Source organism: Tupaia chinensis, unplaced genomic scaffold (assembly GCF_000334495.1).
Source record: "Tupaia chinensis unplaced genomic scaffold, TupChi_1.0 Scaffold000646_1, whole genome shotgun sequence".
Lineage (NCBI taxonomy): Eukaryota > Metazoa > Chordata > Mammalia > Scandentia > Tupaiidae > Tupaia > Tupaia belangeri.
Window position 1 is genome coordinate 571,438 of NW_006160167.1, and position 13,092 is coordinate 584,529.

A 13,092-nucleotide genomic window follows, 5' to 3' on the forward strand; every position below is an offset into this window, starting at 1 on the left:
AACCTTTCTGTATATTGATGTTTTCCCTCTTAAAATATATACCTTAGAGATTATACTACATCAGCAATTGTAGATTTACCTCATCATTTTTCATGACTGCCTCTTTTTCTTGAACGTAGTAAGTAAAAATTCTACACGCCATTTATTTTTTGTTTTTGTAATGGAGATGATATCTCATTTTTTAGGCCGTTAAATAAGCCCTTTCAAGCTCAAACTGTAATACCTTTTGAATTTCCATTCTCTGTTGGTTTGTTTTCTCACATCTCAGCAAATACTCCTTAATACATGGGCTTTTCACAAATGATCACAGTGCTTAAAGGGCCGTTTTCCTAGGCCTGTTATTATCCATATTGCCAGATGTCTGTGTACTCTCTCTGACAAGAACAAGTAAGGCAACAATGTGGGTTAGTGTCATGATGGAAACTATGGGTCACAGAATCAGACAAGAATCAAATTTTACTGTTGTTCCACCTTTGCTGTGGGACCTAAGGCAAGATACTTACTTCTCTGAGTTTCAGTTTCTTCTTCTTCTTCTTCTTCTTCTTCTTCTCCTCCTCCTCCTCCTCCTCCTCCTTCTCCTTCTCCTTCTCCTTCTCCTTCTTCTTCTTCTCCTCCTTCTTCTCTTCCTCCTCCTCCCTTTTATTTATTTATTTTTTTATTTGCCAGAAGGTGCATGCACTTGTGAGGGAGAGGGAGAGTGAGAACACCACCGCAGGGAGCAAGCATCCTCCATTCCCTTCTCCTCCCTCTCTTCCTCCTCTTAAGATTTTGGACACATATGCACACGCACCTGGTGTATTTCTCAGACTTGCAGAGTAAAAAGTCTAAAAAATATCAGGTGTGGGGACCAGCAGGTTATACTGCTGGACTCCCACATAGTTGACCATGGTTTGAGTCCCAAAACTGGTGACTTAAAACACACCAGGCGCATGTCCATGCCTGCTTAAAATCCTGAGAGGAGAGTGGAGGCGAAGGGATTGTGGCGTGACCATCCTCCCTTGGGGTTGATCTCTCACTTTCTGTCTATCTCTGGCAAGTACACGTACCCTTTAGCAAAAATCTCTCTCTCTCTCATTAACAAAAAACCCATTAGTTCCATTTTATAGACAAGAGTGAGAACACTGTTCCCATGTGTAGTAGAAGACAGATCTGAGATGTAAGTCCTGAGCTTCCAAATTCATAACTGCTTTTTTCCCCTTGGCTTTGTGATGCATCTGTTTAAAGCAATCTGACTTCGTAGTGCTTTACAGCATCAGAGTACCACCTAGCATATCTATTCCTGCTAAATTTACTCTAGAACCAATCAACCTGATTAATAACCTCACAGGCTGGCCCATCTGAAGGCATTGTTATACCTCTGCTTCAACGTCACAGCTATGTTCAAGGGCCCTGTGAGCCAGAATTGCAGCAACGCTGATTTAAAAGCACTAAGGAACACAAGGGTTGAGCATGTTTTGAAGTGTAACCCAGACCTGGCACGTCCTCACTGGTTGCTTTGGTGACCTGCTGAGGCACTAAGTGAAGGAGCAGAGAAGACCCAGTTAGGGATGGACAGACGCAAGCACCTGGGTACCCAAGATCCCTGAAGGAGGGAGAGATAGCAGAGAAGGGATTGCAGAGTGACCATGTCCCATGGGGGAGGATGCTTTTCCTTGCTTTCTCCCTCTCTCTCTCTCCTCCTCTCCCCAGCAGGCACATACACCCTCTAACAAATTGAAAAGGAAAAAAAAAAAGACACAAACAGCATCAGACCCCCCTTTTCAGGATTAACATCCCCAGAAGCCCCATCTCTGGTCTCCCGCACCACTGCCAGCAGGAGGAAAGGCAGAATTACAAGTTCACAGTACGCGAGGAAAAGGAAAAGGACCAGCTACACTGCCTGCCTCCGGCCTTAAAGTCAAATGGTGCCAATTCATCTGTACAAACCAAGCAAATGCTGTGTTCTTAGTAGGAAACACCCAATGGGACTGAAGGGAAAAGGTATCTGGATAGGCTTTGGTTTTCCACAGGACATGGAACCAGGAGACTTGGAAGGTCAGGGCCTCAGTGACCAATCTGGATAAGAGCAGGGCTTCCTCACACAGGGTACACAGGTTCAGAGAAGGGTCTAGGAACATCCTAAAGCTCCAACTGAGATTTTGAGTGTATGCACATTTTCCTAGCAAACGAGTCTCTCCTTTCTCAAATCCTAAGTCAGCCGTAGTCCAGGGTACAAAAGCTATCAGATGTACTGTGAGCCACTGTTATGCATCTAACTCGTCATCACAGCTGTGTTTGAAGGCCCTGTGAGCCAAGACTGCAGCGCTTGAGAGCTCTCAAAGCCAGCACCAAAAAGTTGGAACATGGATCCAGCAGAGACAACTGAGCATTCATTTCTGTACTCTTCTTCCTAATTGTATTTCAAGTGTTTTCAAAACAAGGCCCTGGAAAACCCAGGTTCTAGTATGCCCTGTGTCTGGCCCCCTGCTGCAGGAGTCCTGGAGAGTCTTGTCTCATTCACCAACTTTAAACCCCAGGAGGGAAGACCTGACAAAACAGGACTATCCTCCATGCATGTCTGCTCCACCTTTTCTGGCCACGCACCTGGCTGTTAGTGTCTAGAGCTTTAAAACTAAGGAGAAAATACTTTTATAAGTGCAGGTTGAGTATCTATTATTCAAAAGACTTGGGACCAGAATTGGTATGGGTTTGGATTTTTTTTTTTTCAGATTTTGGAGTAATTTGCACACACACAATGAGGCATTTTGGGAATGGGACCCAAGTCTAAACAGATTTATGTTTCATGTACATCTTTGACACATAGCCAAAGGTAATTTTATGCAATTTTTTTTGCATTGCAGTGTTCTGACTGACCTATTGCATGAGATCAGGTGTGAGATTTTCTACTTGTGGTGTCAGCTTGGTTCCCAAAAAGTTTTGGAGCATTTCACATTTTGGATTTTCAGTGTAAGGATGCTCAATCTGTCTAAAAGTTGAAGCACTCCAAACATCCCTGACTGCCTTAGCATCACTTTTTTTTCCCTTTTTTTTCTTTTCTTCTTTTTTTCTTTTTTCTTTTCTTTCTTTCTTTCTTTCTTTTTTTTTAATAGACAGATTTTTGCTATAAGGTGCAAGCGCTTGCCAGAGAAACAGAAAGTGATAAATCGCCCCTCAACCCCCTTGGGAGGATGGCCACACTGCAATCCCTTTTCCTCCATTCTTCTCTCAGGATTTTGGGCATGCACACAGATGTGCCTGGCATGAGTTTTAAGCTGCTGGGTCCAGGACTCAAACCATGGTCAATTATGTGGGTGTCTAAAAGTTACTATTAGGCCATCCACTGGTCCCAGCATCGCTTTTTTTTTTTTTTTTTAAGGTGCTCTCAGTCAATGCTTCTTGGTTGATTTAAAATTTCAAATTACCATGTGTCTACCATGGGAGTCTAGACCCACACTGTTTTTGTTTTATTTTGTTTTGTTTTGTTTTAAATTAGGTTTTCAGGAAAGTCATGATGTATTTTTCTATATAAAAATGCCTCATGACTTTTCCAACAACCCAATAAATTGAATTGAATTGAATTTTCTAGTTCTGCCATAGGGTATGTGTACTCACCAGAGGGAGGGAGGGAGGGAAGGAAGAAAGGAGGGAGGAAGAGAGAGAAAAAGTGAGAAATTACTCCCCAGGACGAATGGCCATACTGTTGTTCCTTCTCCTTCATTCTCCTCTTGTGATTTTGGGCACACGTGCACATGCACCTGGCATGTTTTGCAAGCCACCTGGTCCAGGATTCAAACCGGAGTTGATCATGTGGGACTCAGCACCTTAACTACGTCACCTGTGGGCCCCTAGACCCACGTTTTAAGATTGTTTTGCTTTCTTGTATTACCTGCGTTATCGTCCTGCAGAGCAGCAGGGTGGAGGTTGAGCAGTATGGGTGTATGTGAATAAAGGGAGACTCCCGGGAACACCGTCACCCTGAAGGAGTGTGATGGGCCACGTTGTTGTCGAGGCTCCCTAGAGGTGGCAAACTTTGTGGACCTTCCTGTATTTGAGAAGTCTCGAGTGCATTGCCTCCAGGGAAGCAGCAGTGCACTGGCCAGGCATGGAGACTCCCTGGAGGACAAAGCAATTCCTAGAAAGGCTCAGCCCAGCCTGTGCTAACCTGGCTGTCTGTCCATGTTTTTCAGTGACCATGGACCCAAACGTGTGGAGAAGTGATGTCTTCACTGAGTTTTTAAAGCTGGTACAGCTGGTAAGCTTGCTCTGATTACTGAGGCCTTCGCTTCTCTGCAGAACTGTCTTCACCCACTATGTGTGTGCACGTGCACAAGTGTGTGCTCTGTCCTGCAGGTTTAGATTCCAGATGGAAAGTGAAGTGTGCAGCTTGGCCTTCGGCTCCTTTTATTAAGCAGATACCTTTTTTTGTACCCCAAGTATCATACATTTCATAGCTGGCATAAAAGTGTAGAAAGACTCCAGTTTTCGTCTTTAAGGAATCCCCGAACAAGTCTGTGCCCCTAGGTCCCTGGCAGAGGTTTCCAAGTGTGCCAGAGACATTACCGCAACAGGCACGCCAGCTATGATCTGCACGCTCTCTGCTCCTAACCCTATTGCCAGCGGGTCACAGAGACAATTAATTTAGCATGAACAGAGTGATATGCAACAATTCCCTTTTCTTTGTTGGTCCTGAGAACCTCAGGCCACTTGCATCCCGGAGGCTGAAACTTCATTAAGTCAATTCGTTTGGCCCATCATTCACCATAATTGTACACATGGAAACACTTCTGCGCCTGCATGTGTGAGCTTGATGAGACGGAGGCAGAAGGGATTGAAGTCGTACAGTATGATATACTATTGAACCGCTTCCCGAGCCAGGGGAGGAATGATACCTTGATTCAATCGGCAAAAACGAGAGTCAATTTCATCTAGGCAGGGGTTCAAGTGTGTTGATAACCACATTTTCTGGCCCATTCATCTTCAGAAGTGGCCCCAGAACCTTCTGTACTGGTTATTTTTGCATACACTTGGTGGTTTAAATGCACATGCACACACATTCTCGCTTTCTTTCTTTCTTTTTTTTTTTTTTAAGAGTTTATTCATCGAGGTGGTGATGGTGCTGATGATAAAAGTCTAATTCAAACAGTGTAGAAGTGTATACAATGAAAAGTAATTTCCTCCCCGACTATCACCTCCTCCGGGACAATTGTTTAGAATGTGTTCTTTCTACACATTTCTATACATATACAAGTATATGTTTTCGCATGTCCTTTTTGTTTTACAACTAAGCACATATTCTGTATACTTTCTGAACTTTGCTTTTTAAAGCTTTCATCTTGCAGATTTTTCTGTATCGAGACTTGAGGTAGCTTTGACCTTGGTTCTATCATCTTTTCTTTGGCAGGGGAAGGTGTATTTTGGCTTTTTAAAAATCATTCATTAATAATGAACTCATTTATGGTGTACCAGTGTTTTAAATATTTGTTTTGAATCTCTCTTTTTTTTTTCAGGTAATTTGAAAGTTTTTAACCAATTTTAGTTCCTTTCGTATTTTGCTTTTGTGACTTTATTCAAAAGCCTGATAGACCCCCAGCCGTGTTTTTAGTGTCTCCTCTCACTTTTTCTGATGTGACTTTCACTTTTGAGATGGTTCATTTTTCTTTTTTAACATTTATTTATTTATTTATTTATTTATTTATTTGGAGAGGTTTTTGCTATAGGGCGCGTGCGCTCACCAGGCAGAGAGAGACAGAGAGACAGAAAGCGAGAAATCACCCCCACACACACCCGGGGGATGGCCACGCCGCAATCCTTTCTCCTCCATTCTCCTCTTGGGATCTCGGGCACGCACGCACACGTGCCCGGCATGATTTTAAAGCCACCGGGTCTGGGATGCGAACCACGGTTGACTACGTGGGAGTCCAGCGACACAGCCATTACGCTAACTACTGGTCCAGTATTTACTTATTTTTAACTTTTTTATTTATTAAAAAAGTTTTTTTTCAATGAAACCTAGTTTATTCAGAAAATGTAGACAAAATAAATTTCAGTTGCAATGTCAGATATACCAAAAGTGCAGGTGATATATAACGTACGGATGCAAATTAATGATCAAAGTATATTTACTTATTCCTTCCATGAGCCAGAGAGAGTGAGAGAGAGATAAAGAGACTGACGCCCCAACGAGGTCCTCATGCTGCAGTCCACTCCCGGCTTCCTCCACACTTAGATCGTGGGCACGCACATGCCCAGTGTATTCACGGAGCTCTCCAGACATGAACCCCAAACGCTTTCACTTATGGATCGTCCTCATAGACCAGCCATGCCCTTGTTCAGTCCCCTTTCTTTTTCTTTTTATGCCAGAGGGCACACACATGAGAGAGCTGGTGGGGAGGGAAGAAAGCCCACATCTGTGGGACCTGGTCATGCCTTATTTCTCCAGTTCCCCTTCTGGTCAGGATCCTGGGCACCCATGTGTCTGCCTGGTGTGTTTTTCAAGCTACCAGGCCAGAACTCAAACCCTGGTTGACTATGTGGGATCTGGCTTCCTCTGTGCAGTGCTTAACTACTGCATGGTGGGGCCAGTCCCCATTATCTTACCTCTTTATTGAGGCCTTCTCTTTTCTCTTGAGGTCTTCATGTAGAGGGGCCATGTTTTTATTAATGCATCCATCATTTTCATCTGCTTACTGACATCGTTTTGTAGGTGTACATTTTTTACCTTTAGTTGGTCTCCCCTCTTATCTCTTTTCTCGCAAGGCTTTTGCATAGTTCCCTTTACTGGTTGTGTTCAGGCCATCATCATTCAGTTTCGAAAGGGGCTGCAGCACGGGGGAGGGGCTGGAACTGAGTCAGAGCAATCTATCTTTTGTAGTTCTATATCTACCTCTTGTTTCTGCTCTCTTTCCAACACTCTGTCCTAAGGCCTGAGTGGTCTGTTGAGCAGCAAAGCTATAAACCATAGCTCCTACTAGCAAGATCTAGTATTTAAAACCCTCAGTAAGATCAGCAGTTCAAGAATCAGTTTAGGGGTTAAGGGTTCAGGCTCAGGAGTGAGACGGAGTTCAAATTTTAGTTGCCCTACTTCTGATTTGCAATCAGGACAATTAGCCCAGCCTCAGGGTCTCAGTTCCCCATCTGTAAGTGGAGAGAACAACTCCTGTCTCTTAGCGTTGCTTTGTGCTAACACTTTTTTTTTTTTTTTTTGCTGTAGGGGGTGTGCCCTCACCAGACAGAGAGAAAGAGAGAGACAGAAAGCGAGAAATCACTCCCCAGGGGTGATAGCCACACTGCAATCTTTTCTTCTTCAGTTTCCTCTCGGATCTTGGGTACTCACACACATGTCCAACATGAGTTTAAGTCACTGGGTCCGGGACTTGAACCGCAGTCGATCACATGGGAGTCCAGCGACAAAGCCATTACACCAACTGCTGGTCCCATGTACCTAATTATCTTCTGAAACAATGTTAACATTACTGCTACAGGAGACCCAATCTGGCTTGTAGAGTTTACTGTCCTGTTAAGGAGACAGAAAAGTCATGGACAGGTCCATAAAGGTAATGAGAACTAGGGGACAAGGCCAACCACTGAGTTGCACACCGTGATAGAGGACCAAGCACTGTGACTTGGGCCTTGGCCTTGAGATTGGATCAGGGGTATGTTGAGAGTTCCATGCCCTCAGCCCCTGGTGGTGAGCATCTGAAGGCCCTGCCACCTCTAGTGGCTTCATTCCCACTTACCTCAGTGTACAATGAAATATTATGTTACTATTTTCTATGTGTCGTGTGACCTTCTAAGAAGAGGGCTGAGAGACACTGTCACAGGTTTGTGCCTAGGAGACATGATGGGGACAATACTATGGTCAGAAAGACCTTATTTTTTTCTTCTAGTTTTCTTTATTTCATGAGAGAGACAGACAAGTGCTCTTAACAGGGTTACACATCACAATCTCCCCACCCCCAAGCCTTTCCCAGCCAGCAAGGATCATAGGCACATGAGCATAGCATGGATAGGTCGACTCAGAAACCAAACCCTTGCTCTTCCATATGGCTTCCAGCATTGCAGAGCATCGTGCCACCACTGTGCCAGTACAGCTGGGCCATTAGGAAGACCTTGTGAAGTGAGTCTAGCCTGGTATTTGAAGATTTCCAGAGAAGATTATATATGTTGTAGCTTTTTTGTTTTCTCCGTTGGAGGAAAAGTAACACATCCAGAAATCTGCGGAGACTCAGGATTGACATTAGCAAGTGGGAAGCCACTTATTGTCAGAGTCTACTCACACCGCCAGCAGACCCTTCTCCTGTCCACCCTCCAAGGCCAGAGTGATTTCTTGGTAGAAGACAAATGTAGTAAATGCAGGAGAGAAATGGTTGTCTGTGCTTGCAGCAAGATCGTTTCTGCAGGGCTGATGGGAGACTGGGAGGACTGCAATGAGCAGTGGTCATTTGTGGATATGCCCTGACCATGAAGGGAGCCCAAGTGACAGGGATTACACAATTTCCCCAGCTGGGTGTCTTCACTGTATCAGGCGCATGCAGTGGCTTACAGTTTCCCAGCATCTGTGGTCAAATAATCACACACTCCTGGCTGACTCTCCAGAGCTAAGCAAGTCCAAGAGCATCTCCCTGCCTGCCTCTGGCTAAGGATAGGCTGTATTAAAATCATGAATATGGAGGCCTTCCTAGAGTGGGGGCCTTCCTAGAGCCCTTCTGAAGAAAGCATCTGTTGAGGATAGCCAAAACTAAGGTATGATAATAAGAAGGATTTTATCTCTACAGGGGCACTTGTTTTATTATTATTTTTAATTTAAAAAATTAAAAAATTGCTAGAGAATGCATACACTTGCCAAAAAGAGATAGATAGAGAGAGAGCATCCTATTGGGGCATAGTCCCATTACACTGCCTTCTCTATTTCTCTCTCCTGTTGGGATTTTGGCTGTACACACATAGGCACCCAGCATGTTTTCCAAGCTGCCAGGACTGGGATCCAAGCTGCAGTCAGCCACACGGTATCCCAGTGCTTAATGGCTACACTATGGTACCAACCCTCCTTTAGAATGTTGTCAAAAACAATGCTAGGCCAGCCCTGTAGCTCAGTGGCGAAGGAAGCTGGATCCCACATGGCCAATGGCAGTTCAAATCCCAGCCCTAGCAGTTTGAAAAGTACACTGGGCCCATGTGGATGTGAACCTGAAATCCTGATGGGAGGGAGGTATGGAGAACAAAGGATCGTGGCATGACCATTCCCCACTGGGCAGTGCTCTCTCAGTCTCTCTGGCAAGTGCATGTACCCTCTTATAATAAAGTATATAATAAAGTAATGACATCCTTTCCATTTGTTTTGTACGTTCCTCCCAACCCTTGTAAGTCCAGTCTAAAAACGCTTCAACTCCATGACCTGGGCAAAGATGTACCTAGAAAGGGACTACTTGGAACAGTTTAGGCAACTCCTTACCCCTGGCCACCTATATGTCAGCTAAATATGGGTTCTTGAAGACCCTGCTGTGGTTCACCACAGTCAGTTACCATGGCTGCAGAGGAACTAGAAAAATCTTTGAGGGACTAGCAGTTGGCGTAATGGCTATGTCGCTGGACTTCCATGTAGTCGACCCAGGTTTGCATCCCATCCCCGGTGGCTTAAAACTCATGCTGGGCGTGTGTGCGTGCGTGCCCAAGATCCCGAGAGGAGAATGGAGGAGAAGGGATTGTGGCGTGACCATCCCCCCTGGGGGGTGATTTCTCACTTTCTGTCTCTGTCTGTCTGGCAAGCACACGCACCCTATTGCAGAAACCTCTCCAAAAAAAGAAAGAAAGAAAGAAAGAAAAATCTTTGAGATGCCTATGGAAAGCTCACAGCAGAAGTGAAAGTGAGAAGGAAGTGTGGCCTGAGGTTCTGTGGGGGCGCAGGGAGGACTACACTGTGGAGGAAGGAAGCCAGTAGCCCTGACACTCTGTGGAAGGTCTCTTGAGCAGTGCTCAAAGGATGCTAGGAGGTAGATCGTCCTGACCAGGGTGTTTGAAGGGAAAAATTGGCAAGTGGCTCTGCACTTGTTGATTTGGAGTCTGAGACAGACATCAAGAAGCCACAGGAGTGCTTGAAGTTAAACACACAGTGATCATGAGTAAATTCGTGATACGCCAACAGAGACCTACCATGCACAGAGGAAGGCAGCTTGACATGGCAGCTTAGAGATGCCGTGGCCCTATAACTGGCTCAACCTGGAACACTCACCTTTTCTTAAGTTTATTTATTCTATGATAGATAGAAAGACACAGACTGGCTCTTCACACCACGATCCACTCCCCTCACAGCTGGCCTGCATCATGGGCACACATGCCTGTGCACAACCAACGTACTCAGGAAGGGGCCAGGACGTGGATCCTGTTGTGTGAGCACTGAGTCCCCAACTGGCCCCCCAATGGCACTGTTGAGGAGTGCTCTAACTGCCTTTACTTCATCTGAAAAATGGGAATAAGGAGTGCATACGCCTCATGGAGCTATTATGAGAATTAAGTGATCTATTCGTGAAGCAGCTAGTTTTCCATATCATGAGCTGTGTGTGTGTGTGTAATAATTTCATAGATATTATATGTATTCATAAATAATTCATGTTGTCTATATGTATAGATGTGCATAAACATATGTTGCTTTTTTGACCCAACCCTTTGAATTTGGAAAATAGCAGATTTTGTTTTCTCCTGAAGGACTTATAAGAATGTGTTTTGGGGGACCAGCAGATGGAGTCCCACATGGCGGACCACAATTTGAGTCACAGACCCAGTGGCTTGAAATTCAGGCCAGGTGCATGTGTGTGTGTGTGTGTGTGTGTGTGTGTGTGTGTGTGTGTCAAGATCCTAGGAGGAGAATGGAGGAGAAGGGATTGTGGTGTGGCCATTCCCCCGGGGGGTGATTTTTCACTTTACCTCTCACTATGTCTGTCTGTCTTTCCCCACTCTAGCAAGCACATGTGCCCTAAGGCAGAAACCTCTAACAAAAAACAAAACAAAACAAATCAAAAAAAAGGGTGTTGGGGGTGAAATGTAAAGTCAAAGCTTGCCCTTTGATAATGAAATTAGAAAAAATAAACCTGTCACCAATGTGATCAGCCTTGTCAGGTAACCAAGCAATGTGACTGCGTTGGAGGAGCCCCCAGGCCCTGGCAAAACGGATGCCTAATCTGTTGTGTCTGTAAATGACAAGGGTGGTTTGGAGGACTGAAGAAAGGGAGATGATGCCTATTGAGGGTACAGAGTCTCACCTGGTCAGCTTATCTGAGCCCCAACTCCGTGATCCTCAAGTCATCTTCTGATTGGTCATTTAGATCTTCCCTCCCTCAACTTGCCATGAGGAAGGAGATGAGCTGGGCTGGATGTAATTATCCCAGTCACTAAAAGAAATATCCCTCCTCCCACCCTCCAAACACACACACAGTGTTACTCGTATCCTGGCTTACACAGCAGTCTCTGGACACACAAAATGATTTAGTCGATTCTCCTTCCCAAGGCTGTCCATTCTCTCTTTCTCAGATTTGCTATAGGGCATGAGCATTCACTGGGGTAGGGTGAGAGTGAGCAAGCACCTCCCTCCATGGGGAAGGATCACACTGAAAATCCCTTTCTTTCCATTTCTCCTCCCTTCATGAGATGTTGGACACGCACGCATGCACGCACATGCCCTTGGCTTGTTTCTCAAGCTGTCAGGCCTGGGACTCAAACTGCTCAGTCAGTCATGTGGGATCCTGCTGCCCCAACTACTGCACCACTGACTGGCTCAGCTAGTGTTATTCTAAATGCCAAAGAAGAGAAGTTAGTTCATTGCACACAGTAGATGCCTTGGGTCATTAGGGTTTCATTTTTTCGGGGAACCTAGGATGAGAAAGGCCTTGACTTGAATTAGTCAGAGGTGCTCAAGTCTGTGAACTGACAGGATCACATTGGGGAGATGCTGAGCTCCGTCCACCCCAGATGCCACCTCTGTGAGGCCTTGTTTTGGCAGGCACTGTCCTCTGTGGGCCATACCACCTCCTGTGATCCCTCTTTCCATGCTCCACACAACCCCCTGCTTCCCTAAACTCTGACGGTCTTCTAGCACCTCTAGCATGTCCTGGACTCACTAGGACACTCCATCCCCAGAACATCACAGGTCTCCAGCCAGCTTTGTCCCTGCCTCTGGGAGAGTTCACCACTGTGCTGAGCTGGGCATCAGGCTGGACATTCACTATGCAGGCACCTGCCTCCTCACACTGACCTTGTGGTTTGTACACTTCAGACTTATGCTGTAGGAAAATTCTAAATTACTCCATATCGTGGTGTGGCGTGTGTGTGTGTGTGTCCAAAATCCTCAGAGGAGAACGGAGGAGATGGGATTGCAGCGTGGCCATCTCTCCTGGGGGGTGGGGGGGATGTCTCTCTTTTCTTCACTCTGTTTCTCTGTCTCTCTCTGGTTTCACCCTATGGCAAAAACCTAAAATAACTAACTAACTAAATAAAAACAAATAAATTTGAACTTTGTCCCCAGTTTCTGGCACAGAGCTCCTAAAACTGTAGGACTGGCCTCAGCGATGAGAGTATCTTCTGTTATTCATAATAAGCCCCTTTCAATCTCACCTGAATTTATGCGGCTGAGCTGACTGTTGGCTAAAGAGCATCCCTATGGCTTCAAGAAGGGGACTGGTCACCTGAAAGACCAAAGTATGATTAGAAGGTTGGAATTTTCTTCCCCTCACCTACCTCCAGGGAGGGGAAAGGGACTGGAGTTCAATGATGCCCCTTCCTGTGGGCATCAACGTTCCAGAGATCTCTTAGGGTCTTCCTAAGGCTGCCATCACTTCCCAATGGCCAGTGATTTAATCAGTCTTGCCTACAATGGAACCTCCACATAACCCCCTGAAGGATGGAATCTGGAGAGTTTCCAGATTGGTGAACACGTGGAGGTGCTACCCCTGTCCTTGCCCAGTGCATCTCTTCCATTGGTTGTTCCTGCATTGGAAAATAAGTCAGTGATAGTAACTAAGCTCTTTTCCTGAGTTCGGTGAGTCATTCAAACAAGTGAGGGGTCCCCGAATCTGTGGACAGTGGAACCAATGTGGGCAGCCTGGCCACCCTACTCGCAGCTGG

The 13,092-nt window shown here is 45.5% G+C and overlaps 1 protein-coding gene across 1 annotated transcript in view; it reads left to right on the plus strand.

Moving 5' to 3' along the window:
- SNX31 (sorting nexin 31) overlaps positions 1 to 13,092 on the plus strand; it is a 73,667-nt gene that overhangs the window by 16,670 nt on the left and 43,905 nt on the right. The window contains exon 4 of the mRNA XM_027776228.1: positions 4,167 to 4,231. Within this exon, the coding sequence (XP_027632029.1) occupies positions 4,167 to 4,231 (65 nt within the window). The remainder of the gene's footprint in view (positions 1 to 4,166; positions 4,232 to 13,092) is intronic.